This window comes from Pelophylax lessonae (assembly GCF_965119305.1).
Source record: "Pelophylax lessonae genome assembly, chromosome: 2".
NCBI classification, from domain to species: Eukaryota; Metazoa; Chordata; class Amphibia; order Anura; family Ranidae; genus Pelophylax; species Pelophylax lessonae.
Window position 1 is genome coordinate 582516094 of NC_138769.1, and position 22911 is coordinate 582539004.

The 22911-nt window shown below is 49.4% G+C and overlaps 1 protein-coding gene across 4 annotated transcripts in view; it reads right to left on the bottom strand.

Moving 5' to 3' along the window:
* Window positions 1-22911, bottom strand: part of TFCP2 (transcription factor CP2) — a 284340-nt gene that overhangs the window by 14544 nt on the left and 246885 nt on the right. For all 4 annotated transcript variants that reach the window (XM_082246598.1, XM_082246597.1, XM_082246600.1 and 1 more), the window contains one exon: window positions 17800-17851. In XM_082246598.1, coding sequence (XP_082102724.1) covers window positions 17800-17851 — 52 coding nt within the window. The remainder of the gene's footprint in view (window positions 1-17799; window positions 17852-22911) is intronic.

Sequence of the window (22911 nt, forward strand, 5' to 3'; positions counted from 1 at the left end):
CAGAAACCAACCGAACTCCCTCAGAGTTCGCAGAGTTATCTCCAAGTTGTCCATCAGAACAATCGGAGACTCTGCTCACAGAAGATTGTCCAGGTACCCCAGTACCGCAATCCCCTGCCGACGCAACATTGCTAAAACCGGGGCCAACACTTTCGTGAAGACCCGAGGAGCGGGGGTGAGACCAAAGGGCAATGCCACAAACTGATAATGCTCCTCGCCCAAGGCAAAGTGGAGAAAGCGCTGGTGATTGGCACTATATTGTAATGTGAAGGTAGGCATCCTTGATGTCAATAGAAGCGAAAAATTCCCCCTGCTGTTGGGATGTCACTACCGTGCGATTGGACTCCATTTGAAACTTCTGTACTCGCACAAAGCATTCCTTCTTTCCTCAGAACTGTAAACAGGTTTGAGTAAAACCTGTGAAAAGGTTCCAAAGTCGTAACCGGGACAATCACCCTTGACTTAGCAAAGCTTGCAGTGCCCCAAAGAGACCCCGGAGGGCAAGAACAAAATTCCATCTTGAAGCCGGACCGTGATGCCCTCGTGGACCCATTTGTCCTGTACCAGGGAGGTCCATGGATCCTGAAATCAGCAAAGACGTCTCACCACAGATACGGGTGAGGGCGCCCCTTCATGCAGAGAAAGCCTTTTCTGCAGGTCTGGAAGAGCCCACTCGTGGCTTGCCAGACCAGGTCCTCTAAGAACCTCCAGAGGAGGCCCTGAAGGGCTTTAATCCCTTGTCCTAAAAACCTGGACAAAAAAAAAAAAGCCTCTTATGAGCAGAGTTGAAAAGGCCCACGTCTATGAGGGGGCTCCTTGCCCTTGGTAGCCTGCGGAGAAACTCTTCTCCCCCGCCCGCGAGACCCATAATGATGTCATCAAGGGAAGCTCCAAACAGGCGATTCCCTACAAAGGGGAGATCAGATAAGGCCTTCTTAGAAGCCTGGTGCAAAAACCAGCGTTTTAGCCAAACACACCACTCCTGAGGTGACTCTTCAAACGGGTACCTACAGCAAGGCAAGTAGGAAAGGTGCATTTTTGGTACTCCTAATTTTTATAGACAAAGACTGTCAAGAACAGGACAGAGAAAGGAACACTGTGCCGCACAAGATGGCTTGAGGGCATCAAACGAAAGTTCCCCTCCGAAGCAGCTTCAGCTTCATCCTCCCCCCTCAAAAGATTCCCGCATAGACGTAATCAGTGCATGAACCTGCACCTTCTCGTGTGCAGCCAACGTAATGGAGGAAGCATCCTCACCATCTGACAGAACAGGGAGCATGGCTACAACCCAGTAGGGTGGCCCACCTTCACGGCAACAGGGCAAGACCTAGAATCTGATGAGATGAGAGCGGGGGCGCTTTATACCATGGCTCAATTTTAAAGTCCTGAGCTACTAGCAAGGCCTTAAGGGTTACTCGCCACCAGTTGCCCCACCCAACTTCCTAATCTGACCCGCCCCTAATTGCGGCCCTAAACATGCCCTCATAAATCATCTCAAAATTACACTGTTAAATGTTTTTGCATTAATGCAGAAGTTACAAAACTAAATATTTTAATAACTTTTTCAGTGCCCATCAAGGGTCTGGAGGGCGGGGGGCTGAAGAGCACTAAGGGTCTGGAGGGCGGGGGGCTGAAGAGCACTAAGGGTCTGGAGGGCGGGGGGCTGAAGAGCACTAAGGGTCTGGAGGGCGGGGGGCTGAAGAGCACTAAGGGTCTGGAGGGCGGGGGGCTGAAGAGCACTAAGGGTCTGGAGGGCGGGGGGCTGAAGAGCACTAAGGGTCTGGAGGGCGGGGGGCTGAAGAGCACTAAGGGTCTGGAGGGCGGGGGGCTGAAGAGCACTAAGGGTCTGGAGGGCGGGGGGCTGAAGAGCACTAAGGGTCTGGAGGGCGGGGGGCTGAAGAGCACTAAGGGTCTGGAGGGCGGGGGGCTGAAGAGCACTAAGGGTCTGGAGGGCGGGGGGCTGAAGAGCACTAAGGGTCTGGAGGGCGGGGGGCTGAAGAGCACTAAGGGTCTGGAGGGCGGGGGGCTGAAGAGCACTAAGGGTCTGGAGGGCGGGGGGCTGAAGAGCACTAAGGGTCTGGAGGGCGGGGGGCTGAAGCGCACTAAGGGTCTGGAGGGCGGGGGGCTGAAGCGCACTAAGGGTCTGGAGGGCGGGGGGCTGAAGCGCACTAAGGGTCTGGAGGGCGGGGGGCTGAAGAGCACTAAGGGGCTGGAGGGGGGGGGGGGCTGAAGAGCACTAAGGGGCTGGAGGGGGGGGGGGGCTGAAGAGCACTAAGGGGCTGGAGGGGGGGGGGGCTGAAGAGCACTGGGAGGGGGCTGAAGAGCACTGGGAGGGGGCTGAAGAGCTTGGGAGAGCTGGAGAGGGGGGAGGGGGGCTGAGGAGCACTAAGGGGCTGGAGGGGGAGGCTGAAGAGCACTGGGGCGGGCTGAAGAGCACTAAGGGGCTGGAGGGGGAGGCTGAAGAGCACTAAGGGTCTGGAGGGCGGGGGGCTGAAGCGCACTAAGGGTCTGGAGGGCGGGGTGCTGAAGAGCACTAAGGGGCTGGAGGGGGGGGGGCTGAAGAGCACTGGGAGGGGGCTGAAGAGCTTGGGAGAGCTGGAGAGGGGGGAGGGGGGCTGAGGAGCACTAAGGGGCTGGAGGGGGAGGCTGAAGAGCACTGGGGCGGGCTGAAGAGCACTAAGGGGCTGGAGGGGGAGGCTGAAGAGCACTGGGGGGCTGGAAGGGGCTAAAGAGCACTAAGGGGCTGGAGGGGGAGGCTGAAGAGCACTAAGGGGCTGGAGGGGGAGGCTGAAGTGAATTGGAGGGGGCTGAAGAGCACTAAGGGGCTGGAGGGGGAAGCTGAAGAGCACTGTGGGGCTTGAGAGGGGGGGCTGAAGAGCACTGGAGAGGGGGGTGGGCTGAAGAGCACTAAGGGGCTGGAGGGGGAGGCTGAAGAGCACTGGGGGGCTAGAGAGGGAGGGCTGAAGAGCACTGGGGGGGGGGGGCTGAAGAGCACTGGGGGGGGGGGGGGCTGAAGAGCACTAAGGGTCTGGAGGGGGGGGGGGGCTGTACAGCACTGGGGAGACAGCAAAAGAAAAAAAAAAAAAGGAGTTGGATAGGAGGAATATGGGGGCGGCTGCATATAGAGGAATTAATCCTTCCATATTCCTCCTACAACCTTTTGAATGCCTGCAGAGAGGAGAATCAAGCATCCAGCGGCTGCAGGAGGAATATAGAAAGATCAATTCCTCTATATGCATCCGCCCCACCCACACAGGGAGGCTGCTCAATCCTGGGGCACTCACCTTCTTCCAGCCCCCGCGAGCAGCACAGACCGAGGGAGCAGCTGATGACCGAGAGGAGATGATCGGCGTGAGTACCGGCTTGACAACCCCCCGCACCCCCCATTGGTATGCCACTGCTGGCCGGATGACAGAGCGTGGATCATCCCACTGTTAACAGCTTTAATTGTAATTGCCGGGCGCTTGCTGACACACACAGTCCCGCCTCCTAGCCCGGCTTCTTTGATGGACGTCACACGTCCTGGTTGGCCAGGTGTTCTGTTTATCAAAGAAGCTGGGCTAGGAGGCGGGACTGGGTGTGTCGGCGAGCGCCCGGCAATTATAATGAAAGCTGTTACAGTGGGATGATCCGCGCTACGCCATCATCGGTCAGCTTTCCTCTTGCTCTCTTCCCCGGAGCAGCCCCACGCTCGCCCTACATAATTTTCCACTCGCAAAATACGAGCAGGCAAGTGGAAAATTTGAGGGCTGCTATATACTAATCTCATGTATAAGCGCCAGCTCACCCGGAAGGCATAATCAGGGAAGGCCTGCCGACTGAGGTGACACAGACCAGGGGCCCACGAATGAACCACCTCCTACTGGACCCCACACAAAAAAAAAAAAAAAAAAAAGGGATGGGGTGTGCTCGCCCTCCAAGCCCCTCCATAGAAGCCTGCAAAAGAGGCCACAAAAAAAAAAAAAAAAAAAAAAAAATGGCCCCTTAAGGGTACCCTGATGGTCCTCCAGCGCTAGAAAAGGCAGCTGCCAACAAAAATTAAACCACCCCCACAGCGCAGCCCCTCCCAAAGGAAGCGCCCGGCTGGGCAGCATGGCCTAGTAGGCCGCAAGCCACGGCCTAAATTTTTGTTGGCTCTCAGCCGCATGTGCCCGGATCCGAGCCTAAAAACGGAGAAAGCAGGGGGAAGGGCAGATGCCCAAATGGAGTGTGGTGGCTTCAGGGGAGCCGCATCCAAAGATCCATTACCAACAAACTGCAGCCCCTGGACAACTGGCCAGCTAACTCCGCAAAAGCAGGGGAATCTGCTCACCCTCCGGGTCACGGCGCATACGTTTAGCCTACTCCGTGTTTGTGACACCAGGGCAATGTCCAGGACTGGCCTCGGCGCCGAACCAGCAACAGTGAACATATTTTGGTCCACAGTCTCCGGCTTCCTGTCAGCTGGATCTTTAAAAGCCGGAGATTCCTCTACCTGAATCATGGTTGCCTTGTTCAACCTGGAGACAGGGGGGTCCACCACTGGTGGAACAGTCCACTTTTTGAGTGACTCTTCATAGGGGTACCTCACAGCAAAGCATAAAGGAACTACAAAGAGGCGTTTTGGACGCTCCAAATCTTTATAGACAAACCTGTGAAAATAGAAGGGGTAAGGAAACACTTTTGCTGTGCGAGACAGCTTGTGGATGCCAAAGGTAACAGGCACCTCCGCCACAGTCTAAACTGTATCCTCCGTTTTTAAAGTCTCCTGCACAGATGTAATTAGTGCATCAACTAGCGCCTTCCCGTGTGCAGCTACAGGTGTGGAGGAATCATCATCACTATCTTCTCAATCAGGGAGCGTGGCTACAAACCCCGCAGGGTGGGCCACGTCCGTGGTGGCAAAGTCAGATTTAGGATCTGAGGAGACAGATGAGGATGGGGACGCCTTTTGCTAGCCCGCCGCCCAAGTGCCACCTCCACCCAGGAAACAAAGGACTCCAGGACCGCTGTTAGTGCGTCAATGGATGGCTGGGACCCCGAGGGACCGGCTGCCCCCGAGAGGGGGTCAGGTGGGGAAGCATGCTTCCGAGACTCCATAAAGTAAAATCAAAGAAAAGGAACTCACTGCTCAAGGTGGTATGGAAGCCTGATGACACACACCGGTGCTCGCCTCCATGGATAATCAAAGAAAAAGAAACGGCTGCACTCCAGATGAGGTCAAAATCCAGGTTTATTCGCTGAACATCCCAACGTGACAATAGTGACAAGGTAGACGCGTTTCACACACTACAATGTGTGCTTAATCATTCCATAAAGTAAAAGGGGAACCCACCACAAAAACAGCGTCCAGCACTGATATGGGACACCCCCACCGTACCGGTAACACCACTGGGGCACCAGCAAATAGAGAACCCCACAACCTGCAGCAGAGAGGGGGAGGGACTCCACCAGACTCACCACCCCACCAGAGTAGCACCCGCCTGCACCAGAGATCGCTTAGTATCCACACGCAGCGTCCAAGTGAAAAGCAAACACGAATCAACACCAAGGGAAAAGGAGGCGCTCCCACAGCCAAACTCGCCGCCCAGAGGCTCCACTCATGGCCGCCGCTCCACATGCACGCCTGGACCAACCAAACATGGCTGCCAGACTACACAAAACACGGCTGGCGGTCATTAGAACCACACAGGCCCCAAAGAAATATCGCTGACCCCGGCAAAATGGCTGCCACACGAAGCTACCAGGAGGTATCCCTGGCAACAGCCACAGAGGGCACGGGACCACCATCAGCGGCCTGCCTAGTGTCCTACTTTTGTAGGGGGCAATATAACATATGGTACTTAATTGAGAGTTGTGTTCATCAATGAACGAAAGAAATTGGGTATCTTATTGTTTTTGTGTACACTAAAATTCAGTAAAGTGTTTTTGCTGAAAGTGAGCATTTGATAAAAATCGCTGCACAAATATCATGCGTCATGAAACATTGCAACAACCATTATATTCTCTAGGGCCTTTGCTTTCAGAACATATACAATGCTTGGGGTTTCAAGTAATCTTTTTTAGAAAAAAACAAAAGCAAAAAAACAAAAAAAAAAAACAAAACCAAAAACAAAAACAAACAGATTTTTCCACCTATGAGCAAAGTCAAAACTGGCCCCGAAGGCAAGTGGTTTAAAGATTCAAATGTCATATTGGTATCAGACTGATACACAGTCTAGCCGGGTTGCAATGTTCTCATCCTTTATACTACTCCTATAACGAGCACCCAGGTTTGTACAGGCTGTGGACAACGGAGTGGAGCCTGCATTTGGCTGCATCACCTAGTGACCAGCCAGCAGCAGACCTGCGCATACCCAGGTGCTAGTTGTGGGAACAGCAGGCAGCAAGGCTAACACACTATAAGCATGTTGGGTTTGTATGACTAGGATAACTTAAAACTACCTTAACAAACTAGCACAGGGCTATCTGACGCCAGCTTTTTTTTTTGCATAGCTATCCTTAAAGTGGAGTTCCACTGGCTTTTAAGTTTATTAAAAGTCAGCAGCTACAAAGTGTAGCTGCTTAATTTTAATAAACCCACACTCACCTGTCCCACAGTCCAGTGATGCGGCCGGCGGGAGCCTTGGTTCTCTCCCTCTTCTCCCCGCCATCACTACTGTAGGCAACCGGCTGTGACCGCTTGCAACTTCACAGCAGTGCGCGCACTGCGCATGCATGAGTCGCGCCACGCGTGCTGAGTAGACGGGCAATCTTCTGGGACCTGTGACGTGTCCCAGAAGATTGCAGGGGAGGGGGAGAAAACTTCCGCTTAAGCCGCCTAGGCGGCCATAGTGGAAGTGGGTGCGGGTACCTGTCAAAACTAGGCACCCGCTCCACCCCCCCAAAAAAAATGACAAGTGGAATGCTTTAAAATGTGCCAGTGAGTTTAAGCCTTTTAAAATACAAAACCGCTATGGCCATTTTAATATTCGTCCTGACAAGTAAAGGACAGTCAACATGCCCTTTTTTAATCAAGAAAGGATGGAAAATATATTTCAGACACATAAAAACACATTGCTCTCAAGCATATTTGCATGTGCGCAGGTAAAACATCCACCTTTATTTGCAAGTACTGGCATTTACACACATTTTATGTAGAGTGTATTTTCCCATTCATTCCCAAGGGAGGAGCTATGTAGCAGCTGGGACCCCAGTTGCAAACAGACATATTTTAATCTATACACCCATACATCTGCAAATATGTCTGAATAAGCCCACAGAAGTAAAACTACATGGCTCTGTGGGACAGGCTGAACAAACTATTAAGGCCTCAGACATCCACACCGGAGTTTTTTTCTTAATTCCTCTAAAAGCCAGCAGCGTTTTTGCAGAAAAAAATGGCTGACGCTTGTAAAAGTGTTTAAAACTTTTACAAGCTTTTAGGGTTTTTTTTTTTTTTTTTTTACAGGCGTCAAGCTTGTGTGTTCATTTCATTGGCAAGAATAACTGGATTTTTGACTTACCGTAAAATCCTTTTCTCTTAAGTTCATTGACGGACGCAGTCCTCTGATGCATATCAGTAGGGTTATACTTCCCCCTACAGTAGTAGGACACTGGGCATAAAAAAAGTTCTGGCTACGCCTATGGGCAGTCCCGGAGGGTACACCCTCTCTCTTCCTGCATAGGATGTCAGTTTTGTATCAGTGTCAGAGAAGTAACACCAACCCAACTCAAAAAAGAGGGGCGGGTACTGCGTCAGTCAATGAACTTAAGAGAATAGGATTTTACGGTAAGTCAAAAATCCAGTTCTCCATCGTTCATTGACGGACGCAGTCCTCTGATGCATATCAGTAGGGACGTCCCAAAGCAGTACCCAAATGAGGGGTGAGAACAGCGGAACAAAAACCGTCCCCAAGGCTAAAACATAGCCAACCAGGCCACATAGGTCTCACCAGAACAGCAAGATGAGGCCCACCTGAAACAAACCGAAACACCCCCAAGGATGGCTAAAAACCTTCCAAACAGCAGCCAGCAAAACTTTGCAGCCAAAAGAGGCATCTGCAGATGCCAGCACATTCACCTTATAAAATTTTGAAAAGGTGTGAACAGACGACCAGGTCGCCGCCTTCAAAACTGCAGCACAGACGCCTGATGGCGAAAAGCCCAGGAAGCACTAAGCGCCCTAGTAGAACGCGCCAAAAGAGGGAAAGGTAGAACCTGACCCTTAATTGAATAAGCCTGCACCACCGTCTTTCTGATCTATCTGGAAATCGTCACAGCAGACACAGGCAGCTCTTTTCTCGGGCCATCCAAGAGGACAGAGCGAATCTGACCTACAAAAAGACTTAGTATTCGTTAAGTACACCTTGATTGCCCCGAACTATAACCACAGTATGCAGTGAATATTCCTTAGGATGTTTGGGTTTAGGACACAAAGATAGTAACACAATGTCCTTGTTCAAGTGACGAGAACCACTTGTCTCCATGAACATATAGGGAGGACGACAGGACAATGTTGCCAGTGCCGACCAAGAAGGCCACTTTCCGTGATAAGGTAGGCAGGGGAAACGCCCCTAACCCTTGCAAAAGTAGGTTCTCGAAGAACCGACTGTACCAAATTAAGGTCCCCAGTTGGTGAAGGAGGTCACACCGGAAGTACCCCCTGGAAGAGGGTACATACCAGGGAACGGGCGGTCCACGGCCACTGGCAGAAAATTGTCAAAGCCGAACCAGACCCTTTATAGTGAAGAGAGAGAACGCTGCTCCAGGTGTGTGGTGATAGCTAGGAGATGGAGTATCCCATAGAGTGCTGGCCCCGGCCCGCCTCCGTAGAAAACTTGTAGAAAAAGAAATAGCCCCACATCCAAGAATTCCAGTTGCCTTTAGATTTCTTTTAATTCCAAAATATTACAAGTGATGACACCAAAGACACCAACATGAAGTCACGTAGATGCGTTTCACACATACATCTGGTGCTTAATCATTATAGTACTCAAGGCTAGCTTTTGATCAACTCCCCATTGAAGGAAGGCAAAGATCCGGCCACCGAGTAAGAGCGAGGTGGAGCCCAAAGAGACTCACACGACTTTCTAGTACGACAACAAATCAACCTAGAAGTCACTTTCCTTGCTTTAAGCAGAACGGGAATTACTGAAGCAGACAATCCCCGGTTCTTCAGCACATGGCTGTCAGCCAAGCCGACAAAGCCAGTGACCGCAAAGCAGGATGGAAGATAGGCCCTGGAGACAATAGATCCTCCCTGAGAAAAAGTCTCCAAGGAGCGTCTGCGACTAGCCCGACCAAGTCGATGTACCAAGCTTGGCGAGACCAGTCCGGAGCCACGAGAATGACCGGAATCCCTTTCTCCTCAAACCTGCTAAGTCTTGGCAGCAACTTGAGAGAAGGAAAGGCAGACAGCAGCCGATACTGACCTAGGGCCATCCGTGATTGCTCTCACAATTATGTGTGCGTCATCCCTGCGCAGATGACCATGCTAAACTTCTCAGTGTCGTTCATGTTGAACTTAGTATATGTTCTTGCCGACGACAGAACTCAAGGTGCCACCAGTGCATCCGCCAAAGGGTCCCGGGAGCGGGCCACAAACCTCTGCACTATCCTGTAGATGCAACGCCAACAGATCCACGTCTGGAGTGTCCCAACAAAGACAACTGCTGGAAGACCTATGGATGTAGGGACCAGTCCCCTGCATCCAAGGCCGGTCAACTGAGGTAATCCGCCTGCCAATTACCCACAACTGGAATGTGAACAGCAGAGAGAGCTGGAACAAGGCGCTCTGCCCAACGAAGAAGGTCTGTCACTTCCAAGGCCACAAGGACATCCTTGGTGCCCCCTTGGTGAATGACATAAGCCACGGTTGTGACATAGTCCGATTGAATGCGCTCTGAACAGCTGCAGGTGCCCGGTCCAGTAACTTGGCAAAGCCGGAGCGCTCACAGCTCCAGAACATTGATCGGTAACCTGGATCCTCCAGGGACCATACTCCCCGAGCAGAAAACCTGCCGAGGACTCCTCCCCACCCGGACAGGTTTGCATCCGCGGTACAATTGTCCAGTATAAGAGGAAGGAGTTCCTGCTTGGGCATCAGGGGCCTAAGCCACCAGATCAAAGACTTCCTGGACACCTGGCTCAGCTGGATCCGAATGTTCAGAGAGTTTGGAATCTAGTTCCATTAGAGCAGGATTGGCTCCTGGGGCATCCTCGAAAGGGATTGAGCGAAAGGGACCACCTCGAAAGACGACACCATCAGTCCCAAAACTTGCATGCAGGTTCGAAGGGACCACCATGTGCTGGACAGCAACAGCAGAACCGCAGCATGAAGTATCAAGAGTTTTCACGGAGGGAGAAGCACCCTGTCCAAAGTCAGGCCCAGATAGTCCAGTCTCATGGAGGGAACCAGGGATGACTTCTGAAGGTTCAGAGCCCACCCGAACTCCTCCAGAGTTCTCATGGTGACTTCCAAATTCTATGTCAGCACCGTAGGGGACTGCGCACGGAGAAGGTGAGGAACCCAGGAACGACGCACCCCACTGTCGCAACAGCACCAGTACTGGAGCCAACACCTTAGTGAAGACCTGAGGAGCAGAGGCGAGACCAAGGGGTAATGCCTATCGATAGTGATCCTCTCCCACAGAAAAAACAGAGAACCCATTGGTGTCCTGCACATAAGATGTGAAGGTAGGCATCTCTGATGTCCATAGAGGCCAGAAAGCCCCGATGTAGGGAAGCCGCCCTCGTGTGACTTGATTCCAGGGCCATTAGGTCCGGCCTTGACAACTGTACTGCCCCATAGAGCGCCAGCAAGCGATCTGGGGACAGCCGTACAGAGGAGGAAAACCTTACTGGAGAAACTTGATCTTGCAACTGGACTGCGTGACCTCCTGAACCCAGCTGTCTGGTATCCGGGCCAGCTGCAGGTCCGTGAACCGGCAAGACGTCCCCCCACTCCATATACGGGTGAGGACACATCTTCAAGCCGAGTAGGCCTCGTCCGCAGGTCTGGAAAAAAAAATCTTTGTTTGCCAGAACCAGGGTCCCTTGGAACCACCCACAGAAGTCTTAAAGGACTAAGCCTCATTGACCGTCCCCGAGGGACGAAGAAAACTGTTTGTGATCCCAAACGGAGCGACCCCGTCCGCGTCGAGTGTTATTACCCTTGTTAGCCTGTGGAAGCAAAGTATTCTTACCCCCGTGAGACCCTTATATAAGGTCATTCAGGGGTAGCGCCAGAGAGGCGATCCCTGTGAAAAGGGAGATGTGTTGAGGCCCTCCTAGAAGTATGATCCGCAGACCAACACTTCAGCCAAGTATACGCCGGATAACCATTGTCGAAAACTGATAGGTGACCCAATAAGGAAACCGTTAAGTGTGAACCAAATCAGCGCTCACCAGGATGAGATGAATAGAGTGCTAACGAATGAGTTTAAATGAAATATAAATACTCCAATGGCTGCTCACTTTAAGTGCTTTCACATAACACAGTGGACAATTAGATAGAAATATATGCGGCGCCAAAGGGGTGGGTATATTAAATGTCAATAATAAATATATACCAATGTAAAGTGCAAGTCCCAGCACTCATACATATATGATATAACGGAATATTAACAATAATGTGCCAATATGTAAAGTGTCACAGTTGGCAAAGTACACATGCTTAAACAATAGTGAATATAATGATGTTAAATATCCAAGTGGTAAAATATAATAAAACTTCAAATAGTGAAATCTATCAATAATGTGCCAAGTCCATATAGAATCTTCTGTGCAAGTAGGACAAAGTGCTGGTGCTCCAATCCCAATATAGGTGACTCTGGGTGCTGATAAGGTAAAATAGTAGCCGCTCACCTCCTAGTCTGGCTCACAAATTATAATGAGCCAGACCCACTTGGTGTGCACTCAGGTCCTAAGGCTCCGTTCACATGTTAGCGTATGGATCACGGGCAGAACCGGCGCGGTTCCGCCCGCGATCCGGAGATTATTGCAAATCGCGGGACGCCTGTGCGTTGTCCGTTGATTTGCAATAGACCCCCAAACGCTGAGCGATGTTGCCGCGATTTCCGCCTGCCGAATCGCGGTAACATCGCGCAAAAAAAAAAATCGCGGGACGCATTACGACCAAAAAAGTACAAGAGCTTCTTTGGATCATATTGCGTCCTGCGATTTTTTGTGAACATAACATGTGAACGGAGCCTTATAGAATATCGGCTGAACGATTTCTTCGCTCCATTCCCATGGTAAGGGGACTGCTGGATTAATCAACACAGGATATTTGAATTTTTAATATATTTTACCACTTGGATATTTAACAATTATTGTCACTATTGTTTTAGCATGTGCACTTTGCCCACTGTGACACTTTACATATTGGCACACTATTTATATTCCGTTATTAATATTCCGTTATATCATTTATGTATGAGTGCTGGCACTTGCAGTTTAGATTGGTATATATTTATTTATTTGGCGCCGCATTTATTTCTTTTTAACCACTTGCCTACAGGGCACTATTACCCCCTTCCTGCCCAGGCCAATTTTCAGCTTTCAGCGCTCTCACGCTTTGACTGACAATTGCGCGGTCATGCTACACTGCACCGATATGACATTTTTATCATTTTTTTCACACAAATAGAGCTTTCTTTTGGTGGTATTTAATCACCTCCGGGTTTTTTATTTCTTACAAAAAAAAAAAAGATGGAAAATTTTGAAAAAAAAGTTTCTCATTTTCTGTGAGTAAATTTTGAAAATAAATACATTTTTCACCTTCACTGATATGCACTAATGAGGCGGCACTGATGGGCACTGATGAGGCGGCACTGATGAGGTGTCACTGATGAGAAGGTACTAATATGCTGCACTGATGAGCACCGATAGGTGGCACTGATAGGCGGCACTGATGAGCACTGATAGGCGGCACTGATGGGCAGCACCATCAGTGCCCATAGTGCTGCTAGTCAGTGCCCATCAGTGCCTAGATGAGCGGGCACTGACTGGCAGCACTATGGGCACTGATGGCATTTTATTTCCCTCTTGTGTAATCAGGGCACTGGTGATCAGTGCCCTGATTACATTTCTCTGTGTCCCCTTACCGCTGATTGGCTCTCCTCTTCCTCACACGCAGTCTCTTTGTGAGGAAGGAGAGCTGGCGATGAGAGATGATCTCATATGTTTACATTTGAGATCATCTCTCATTGCACGTTCCGATCACGTGGTAAATGGCCGCTGTGATTGGCCATTCACCACGATCTGTGACTGGCTGTATCCAAGGGACACGGCCGACACAGATTTTCCCTAATGCGCGCGCATGGAGCCTGTTACTGGGAGGCCGTTTAAAGACGGCCTCCCGGAAATTAGAGCCTGCACTGTAGCCGTCTTTCGGCTATAGCGCGGGCGGGAGGTGGTTAATAAGGAAACAGTGTCCAGCGCAGCATCGCAAAAATAGTTCAGCCCTGCACCAGCTGGTCCAACAGCACCACCAAGGCAGGAGGTTCTTGCTCCTCACCAAATCATGGCGTTGGAACTTTGCCCATCAGGCAGAGCCTGCGTGGAAAGGGCAATCCTAACACTGTTCTCAGTACAGACCCCGCCAGGGAGTCTAGATCGCAGGCCACAGCCTCCGCCATCCTATCCCCCCCATGTATTTAAAGGACGGGGATTCCTCCACTGAAATAACGGTAGTCTTATTCAGCCTGGAGACCGGTGGGACCACCTTAGGTGGCACAGTCCACTTTGTTACCAGAGACCCCTCAAGGGGTAACGTCTAGCAGCCCCTTAGACACCCCAGGCGAACGTCTTGGACGGTACCATTCTTATATTAGCATGCTAGCAAAAGAGGCTGCACCGGGTGGCATGTGAGTGCCAAACGCAACTTGCGCCCCAGCCGCCGATGCGTTCCCCTAATTGCAGGGTGTCACGCACAGAAACAACCAGTATCTTGCGCGGCAGGGGGTAGGGTAGAAATGTCAACCTCAGTATCCGAGGAGGCAGGGCGCGAGGTAACAGACCTGGCAGGGAGGCCCACGTCGGCAGCGGCTGAGTCAGACTCAGAATCCGAGACAGCCCCCCCCCGAAGGTCAGGCATGCCCTGAAAACCCCCAAAAGAGAAGACAGACCCCCAGAACCCACTGTCCCAATCTGCATCCCTAGTACGTCTGCACGTTTAGCAGAAAGCTCTTCCAAAAGGAAGAGAGCATTGAGAACTGACCAGGGTGAAGGGAGAGCTCCACCCCCCCCTAAAACGGCTCCAGGCACCCCCACCTTAAGTTGCATAACAGGACAGAGGGAAACCCAGGAATAAGAGGATCCGACCATCCCAGGGAGGGGCCAGCGTCCACCTAACCAAAATCCGCCAGAGAAGAGGGGGGGGGGGGGAACGTTTACTCACCGTACCAGGAACACAGGAGGGGGCTATCTCCTGACAGGACCCCTCTCCACCGAAGTGGGGAGGCTGTCGGCCAAATAGGAACGCTGCGACATAGGTTTTAACCCCGTCCAGTGGGACTATGTCGTGGCCGACCCAGCGCAGAGCTAAGGCCTGCATGGGCTCGCTGGCCAGCTGGGGTGACCACTGGATCTAGATTATCCAGGCTGTCGCCCAGATCCGGCATAGTTACTTGTAGATCTCACAGGAAAAAAATCCAGAGAAAAAAGCTAGCTAAAAAACTATCTGCATAAAAAAGAACAAAAAAAAAAACACGTGTATGCCAGGACCAAGGATCCCAGCAAGGAACTAGGTCCTTACTCTTGACTAGGCAGATTAAAACTGACATCCTACGCAGGAAGAGAAAGGGTGTACCCTCCAGGACTGCCCATAGGCGTAGCCAGAACTATTTTTCTGCCTAGTGTCCTACACCTGTAGGGGGCATTATAACCCTACTGATATGCATCAGAGGACTGCGTCCTCAATGAACGATAGAGAAAATTAATTCGGATCATTGGAATGAATGCTCAAGCGCTAGCTTTTAGGCACCTTTATCAGCTTTTAGTAGCGTCAAGCGGTTTTTCTGCCCAAACTCTGCTGCTCCTGGAGTCCCCTGACAGTTTTTTTTTTTTTTTCCTGCCTGCATGGACCGATAGGCTAACATGGGGGTGTTTAGAGACCAGGAAAAAAAAAATGCCAGACGCCCCTAGCAGCAGCTGTAAAAATGTCCAGTATGCATGAAGCCTAAATACTTTATGTTCCAAGAACAGACACTAGATGGTGATAATGAACTGTAGCTCCCAAGACCTGGTATATTTATAAAGTGCAACTATCGATACAAATATGAACACATTTTTATTAGGTTATGTTTACTGTTAAACCTGTTTAATTAAACCACTTCTCAGAGAAGAGAACAGAGAAGAAAGCAGTAACATGACATCTGAAAGCTAACTTCAGAAATGTTTTAATAGCTCACCCTACGACAAACAATAATGCGTGACACTGCTGAAAAATTCAGCATTAAAATCAGGCTTGCTCTCTCATTGAGATAGATGAATACATCATTCCATTCAGAGAAGGATTGGACACCAGCTAAAAAAACACTGTAGGCCCACCCTAAAATAACCACTCCTCTACCCAGCATGTGTCAATTTTTTGCTTCAGTCCTAGGAGGATGGTAGCGTTTCTTATCGAACCTTCGCTAGACTTGCTTCAGTTTTCATTTTTTCCTTGTATTCTTCCTCCATTGACTTTGATCAAGATTTAACACCGCAACGCTTACGGTAGTATCTAGCTATCTAGATTATTTGCTCAGTGAAACATTGGAGTGTTACACCCGGACACTGCTGAACTGATGTGTGGGGCTAGCCTGAAATGTAATCTTCAGGCACTGCCAAAAGTTAACTGCAGAGTGCATTTCGGGACCAGAGTCACTGCATTGTCTCACAGAGTAAGGCTTCTCAGGATTAGGGATACCCTCACCATCTGCGCTGTTAGGTGCATTTAAATGTTCCCACTATTGCCACTTTTACTGCAGGTGTTAATGTTGGGGGACTAAGGGAAGGGGTAACAGCAGGTGTCATCCACTGGGTGGAAGGTCTTGCAGGCTCATTCCCATCAATAGGTGCTGTTCCTGTTTTGTAAAGCACCATGTGGAACTCAGGTCTGATTCCACTGCCAGTCTACAGTAACCTTGTTACCTCCAGCCATCCAACTCTCATCAGCACTAACTGCCTGGGTTTGCGAGTTCCTGAGACCTAGCCTTCAGGGCTGGTTGCGTCACCACCACATAAGGCAACATGCCCTGTTGCTATGGGTGACCCCAGCCCATAAGCGTGTTCCAAGGACACCCATTATGTATCCTGAGGGAACGAATGCTTGTAACCTGGAAACCAGTGACCCTGTAATCCCAGGACTTGCATAATCAGTCTTTCAGCTTCACAAACGTTAGGCAGAATTCCCTAGCTTGTTGTCAGGAGCCTCTAAAGCAGTCAGAGGTTGTGACCAAATTTGAAAAATTCCTTGATCCAATCTCTGGCCCTTAGAAAAGCCCAGAACACCCATCGTTGTGACCATCTAAAACCCATTATCAAGACTCCTAAAATTATGTCTCCAAAAGGGGCACAGCACTCTTGCGTTCACCTAAAAAATTAAAAGAGGTTGCTTCGGACCTTATTGATGTAGCCTGCTGTCTCATGTCTTGATTCTTCCAGAGATCCTACAGCTGCAAAGACCTATACATTACATTTTGAATTTGATAAACAGTGGTCTATATCCACAGTTCATTCATTAGTAACACACCTTAACAGGAAAGCTACTATACAGGTAGAGCGCATGCGGATTTTACTGACAATTAGAATCCAGTCTCAAATTTCCCTTTGCTCTTGCTGGTTCTGCTCTTCGTCCTGTATTGGCTGTGACTCCAATCTGTCAAACTGTGCCAGAATGGCTTAGATCACTGAAAATGGATCTCTCTACTGCGAGGGTAGACGCCCCCCCCCCTTCTTTATGGAACATCCAGGTGCACCCCTTTAGACTCCAAGGCTAATCTTTTGCCTCTGGCACCTCTACTAGCTGCTCCTTCCCAGCTCCCATGTGCTACATACAGCACAGATGAATACACCTTACCCAGTTTCCTTGGGTTCCACTCACCCCTGGAGCCCTTTGATTCAGTCAAGTTATCAACATTGACTCGAGCTGTGCCCCATTAGGGCCACTATTTCAGTCAATGAAAACTCACCTGTACTTGAGATGAAAAATCCTTAAGGGTAAATGGTACCCATTCTGCTCCCCTCCTCTACAGGAGGGACACCCTGACCTACTAGGTAGATCTAGACGAGCTGTTACTATTCTCAACCCGGATCCTGTGTCACACATTCACAGCTGCTACTACTTGGAGCATCAATGCACTTTTGGGTGCAATCCATGCCTTTAAAATAATTGCATAAAACTTGTTGCCAAAAAAGGACTAGCAGCTTATTTTTAGGCGACAAATGTGCATAGGGCAGCCCATTAAAGTGAATGGGCTGGCCTATGGGACAAGCAAAATGGCACGCAAATCGCTTAAAATGGAGAGCAGGAATGCTTGTTCCTGCTATGAGAACGTGTGAATACAACCTAATGCTTCTCCTGCAAGTAATTGGACACCGGAAATAGGAAAGCGGAAATCCAGCCCTCCCTGACCCCTCCCACCCTCAGCATGCCTCTATTTGCAAAGGGTCAAAAAAAGAAAAAAAAAAAAAAAGAAAAAAAAATATATTTTACCCAAAGTATCCAGATCTATACTTTTATACCTCAAGTTCAGGTTGGAAAATGATTAACTAACACAAGATCTTATTTTAGACACTGATCAGTAAGGTCGTTTAAATTTATTGAGAAAATAGGCAGGAGTCTTTTCATACCTTTCATTGAATCCAACACAAAGCACGACTCATCCTGGAAGTTCTGAATCATCTAGTTAAACCAAAAACAAAACAGTTAATGGAATTAGAGTTTTCATAAATTTGGTTCTAAATTTTGTTAAATTGAAGATGCAGTAGGATATGCCAGTAAAAAAATAAAAAAAAAAGATGAACATAAATTGGCCCAAAAGATTAGGACATATTTTTGAGGGGAAAAAAAAAATTGTTTCTTATGGACAGTGGGTTTAAATACAATTTCTATATCATAGGCTAAAATATTATATTTTTAACATTATATTAACTGCACAGGAGTTTTTTGCCCTATTATGTCCAACCAAATGATGGCACTGCAGCATCTTTTAGCAGCATGTTTTCCATGTTCTTCCTTCTTCTAGCTACTAGTGTACTGTATCTTTAGAAAACCCATAATGCTCTGTGAATTCTATGTCCCTGCAATGAAACTGATTTTAGCTTTCGTCTTTCAGTGAAGGGTGATAAAAATGGGATTTTTGACTTACCGAAAAAATGGATTTTTGTAAGATCTTACCGTAAAATCCTTTTCTCTTAGCTCATTGACAGACGTAGTCCTCTTTGATTCATATCAATTGGGTTATGCTGCCCTCTACAGGAGTAGGACTAGGCAGAAGGAAAACGTTCTGGCTCCCCCTTAGGGGCAGTCCCAGAGGGTATATCCTCTTCCTGTCTGCTGCAGGAAATCAGTTCTGTCACAAAGCAGTGTCAGAGAATTTAACCCAACCCAACTCAACAGTAGAGGGGCGGGTACTACGTCTGTCAATGAGCTAAGAGAAAAGGATTTTACGGTAAGATCTTACAAAAATCCATTTTTCTCTGTCGCTCATTGACAGACGTAGTCCTCTTTGATTCATATCAATTGGGACGTCCCAAAGCAGTGCCACAAATGAGGGGTGGGATTGACGAAAATCAAATCCAATCTAGAAGGCCCAACCGGTGCCAACTAGAAGTTCAAAGGCTCATCAGACTAAAGGGATGAGACTCAAATAAAAATCCAACTGAAAAAAACCCTCGAGGTAGACCGCCGGTCTCCTCAAATTGCGGCCTGCAAAACCTTGCGGCCAAAAGAGGCATCTGACGATGCCATCACATAAACCTTATACAATATTGTAAAGGTATGAACCGACGACTAAGTAGTCGCCTTGAAAACCTGAACCACTGACGCCTGATGGCGGAAGGTCCAGGAAACACTAAGCGACCGCGTAGAGTGCGCCTTAACAGGGAACGGGGGATCCCGACCCTTAAATAGAATAAGCCTAAACCACCGTCTGTCTGATCCATCTAGAGATGGTCGCGGCAGAAAACAGGCAACCCCTTCTCAGGGCCATCCGTGATCATAAACAGTGATTCCGTATTACGAAATTAATCCGTAGTATTCAAGTATACCCTGATCGCCCGAACTACATCCACGGAATGCAACGCGAATTCTCGAGGATGACTGGGCTTAGGACACAGGGAAGACAATACCATGTCCTCAATCAAATGAAACTTTGAAACCACCTTAGGAAGGAAGGATGGATTCGGACGAAGAACAACCTTATCCCTATGAACCACCAGATATGGGGAACGACAGGATAATGCGGCCAGTTCTGACACTCTGAGTGCAGAAGTAATGGCCACCAAGAAGGCCACCTTCTGGGATAAAGTAAGCAAGGGAATCTCCCTGATATTTTCAAAGGGAGGTGTCTGAAGAACCGACAGCACCAAATTAAGACCCCAGGGTGGTAAAGGTGCGCGCACTGGCGGAGCCAGGTGTCGCACCCCCTGGATAAAATTCCGCACCGAGGAATGAATAGCCAAAAGCTTCTGAAAGAAGATTGCTAATGCTGAAACCTGACCCTTGATAGCACTCAAGGCCAGCTTCTACACAACCCCCTGTTGCAGAAAGGCCAATATTCAGCCCACCGAATAGCAACGTGGAGGGAACCCAAGGGATTCACACCACGCAATCTAAGACTTCCATGCGATGATAAATCTTTCTGGAAGTCGCTCTTCTTGCTTTAACTAGAGTAGGAATAACTGAAGCTGACAATCCCTTGTCCTTCAGCACCTGGGTCTCAATAGCCAGGCCGTTAAAGCCAGCGATCATAAAGCAGGATGGAAGAGCGGTCCCGCCAAGGAACGTCTGCGACGAGCCTGACCAGGTCGGCGTACCAAGCCCGACTAGGCCAGTCCTGATGTACCAGGATAACTGGGATTCCCTCCACCTCTATCCTGCGAAGAAGCTTCGGCAGTAACTTGAGAGGAGGGAAGGCATACAGTAGCTGATACTGCCCCCACGGGGCGATCAGCATGTCTGCGGTGTTTGCTAGAGGATCGTGGGAGCGAGCCACAAACCTCCGCACTTTCCTGTTGAGCCGAGATGCCAACAGATCCCATTCGGGGTGCCCCAACGGAGGCACAGTTGGTGGAATACCTCTGGATGAAGAGATCATTCCCCTCGATCCAGAATCTGACGGCTGAGATAATCTGCCTGCCAATTCACCCCCGGAATGAATACCGCAGAGAGAGCTGGAACAATCGTTCCGCCCAACGAAGAATGCTGGCCACATCTATGGCCGCCAGGACACTCCTGGTGCCCCCTAAATGATTGACATAAGCCACTGCTGTGGCATTGTCCGACTGGATCCGCACCTGGCTGCTCGATCCAATGCATCAGACAAAGTCTGATCGCTCTTAGTTCCAATACATTTATCGGTAACCTGGACTCTTCCAGGGACCAAAGCCCCTGAGCAGATAATTGACAGCGAATTCTTCCCCACCCGGATAGACTGGCATCCGTGGTGACAATCGTCCAGTATATTGGAAGAATGACTTCCCCTGGCTGAGCAACGGAGACCGAAGCCACCAGACCAGAGACTCCCTGGTCCGCTCGCTCAATCGGATCCGATTGTCCAGAGATTCTGGATTCCGATTCCATTTAAGAATCTCTTCCTTGAAGGATTCGGGTATGGGACTGGGCAAATGGTACTGATTCGAAGGAAGCCACCCTCAAACCCAGGACCCTCATGCAAGTCCGAAGAGAAGGCCAGTTGTCGGACAGTAACAACTGAATTGCTGATTGAATCTTCCGGAGTTTCCCTGCCGGAAGGAATACTTTGCCCTGGATGTGTCTAGAATTAGACCCAGATATTCGAGCCTCCTTGTGGGAACCAGAGAAGACTTCTGCTGGTTCACCAGCCACCTGAACTCTTGCAAAGAGATCATGGTGATCTCTAAGTTTTGTAACAAGATCTGCGGAGACTCCGCACGGCGCAGATCGTCTAGGTAACCTAGAATCGATATGCCTCGTTGACGCAACAGCGCCAACACTGGGGCCAACACCTTAGTGAAGACCCGAGGAGCTGAGGCGAGACCAAAGGGTAACGCCGCAAGCTGATAATGGTTCTCTTCTACGGAAAAACGCAGGAAACGCTGATGTCCTGCGTAAATGGGAATGTGAAGATAGGCATCCTTGATGTCTATGGACGCTAGAAAATCCCCTTGATGCAGGGAGGCTGCTACTGTGCAAGTGGATTCCATTTTGAATTTTTGTATCTTGACAAAAAAAGATAGAGTGCTCTTAAGTCCAGAATTGGACGCACCTTACCCTCTTTCCTGGGTATTGTAAACAGTTTTGAATAAAACCCTTGAAAACGCTCTGTCCAAGGAACGTGGATTACCACTCCTTGTTGCAGTAAATCCATGACCGCTCCCCGCAGAGCTTCTAAGCGATCCGGGGACAGTCGGATATTGGAAGGGAAGAATCTCCCGAAGGAGTTTTGGAGGGCTTTGCTTTTTCGCCCGTGGGGCGAAAAAACTTCTTATGGGCGGAAAAGGAAGGCCCCCGTCTCTGACGAGGTCCTTTACACTTAGTACTTTGTGGCAAGAAAGTGCTCTTGCCTCCAGTGAGATCCTTGATAATCTCATCTAGGTTGGCCCAAAATAGGCGCTCACCCTGAAAAGGGAGATTAGCCAAAGCTTTCTTGGAACCTTGGTCTGCCGACCAACATTTTAGCCACAGTCTACGCCTGAGAACCACTGCTGAGACTGATGCTCGCCCCAATAATGGAGTGGCGTCTAGCGCAGCGTCGCAGATAAACTGTAACCCTTGTATCATCTGTTCCAACAGATCTGATACTGCCTGAGGGATATCACTCCCTTCTAAATCCCGGCGTAACCACTTGGTCCATTCTGTTACAGTTTGAGAAACCAGACCAATAGCAATTACTGGTCTGAAGCTGACCCAATCAGGGAAAGGATGGCGCGAGACACGGCTTCCACCTTACGATCCTCTGGATCCTTAAAGGACGGAGCATCCTCCAATGGGATAACCGTAGATTTGTTCAATCTGGAGATTGGAGAATCCACCATAGATGGTACTGTCCACTTCTTGAGGAGGGATTCCTCAAACGGATAACGCCTATTAATGCGTTTGGAAATAGTAGGGGCTCGTTTTGGATGACCCCATTCTACCTTAATTACATTACCGAAACACTTGGGTAAGGGAAATACTTTCGCCATTTTGGCGCGTTAGTACCAAATGGAATCTCAGTATCAACTACTTCTGATGGTGTAACCTGTAGTCCTAAGGTTTCCCGAACGGCTACAATTAATGCGTTTACCAACAGTTCCTCTCGGGCTATGGTAGATGTTGAAACATCCTCCTCACTGTCAGAAGAGACAGTACCCGAGACACAAACCCCAGATGAGGTACCTACAACTGCAGGGATAGGCTCAGACTCTGAATCTGAAGTTTTCAGATGAAATGGGGGTAGATGGGGCTCCTTGCGCCCTGTCCCTGACAAGCCACTTCCACCCGGGATACAAAAGTTTCCAAAACTGCTGACAATGACTCAATAGTCAGTGGGGAACTGGAGGGTCCTGCAGCCACCTCGAGGGGATCAGGTGGCGATACATGTGTGGCAGGGTCCATGTTAACTCAGGACACTTTGCCAGTGAAAAAAAAAAAAAATCTTTTTTTTTTAAATAAAAAATACCTTTTTTTTTTTTATCTGTAATCCTCCAGCGCAAGGGCTCACCACCTGATGTAGAGAAGTTTCCTCATCAAACTGCTGTCAGCGTTGTCCTATGCAGACT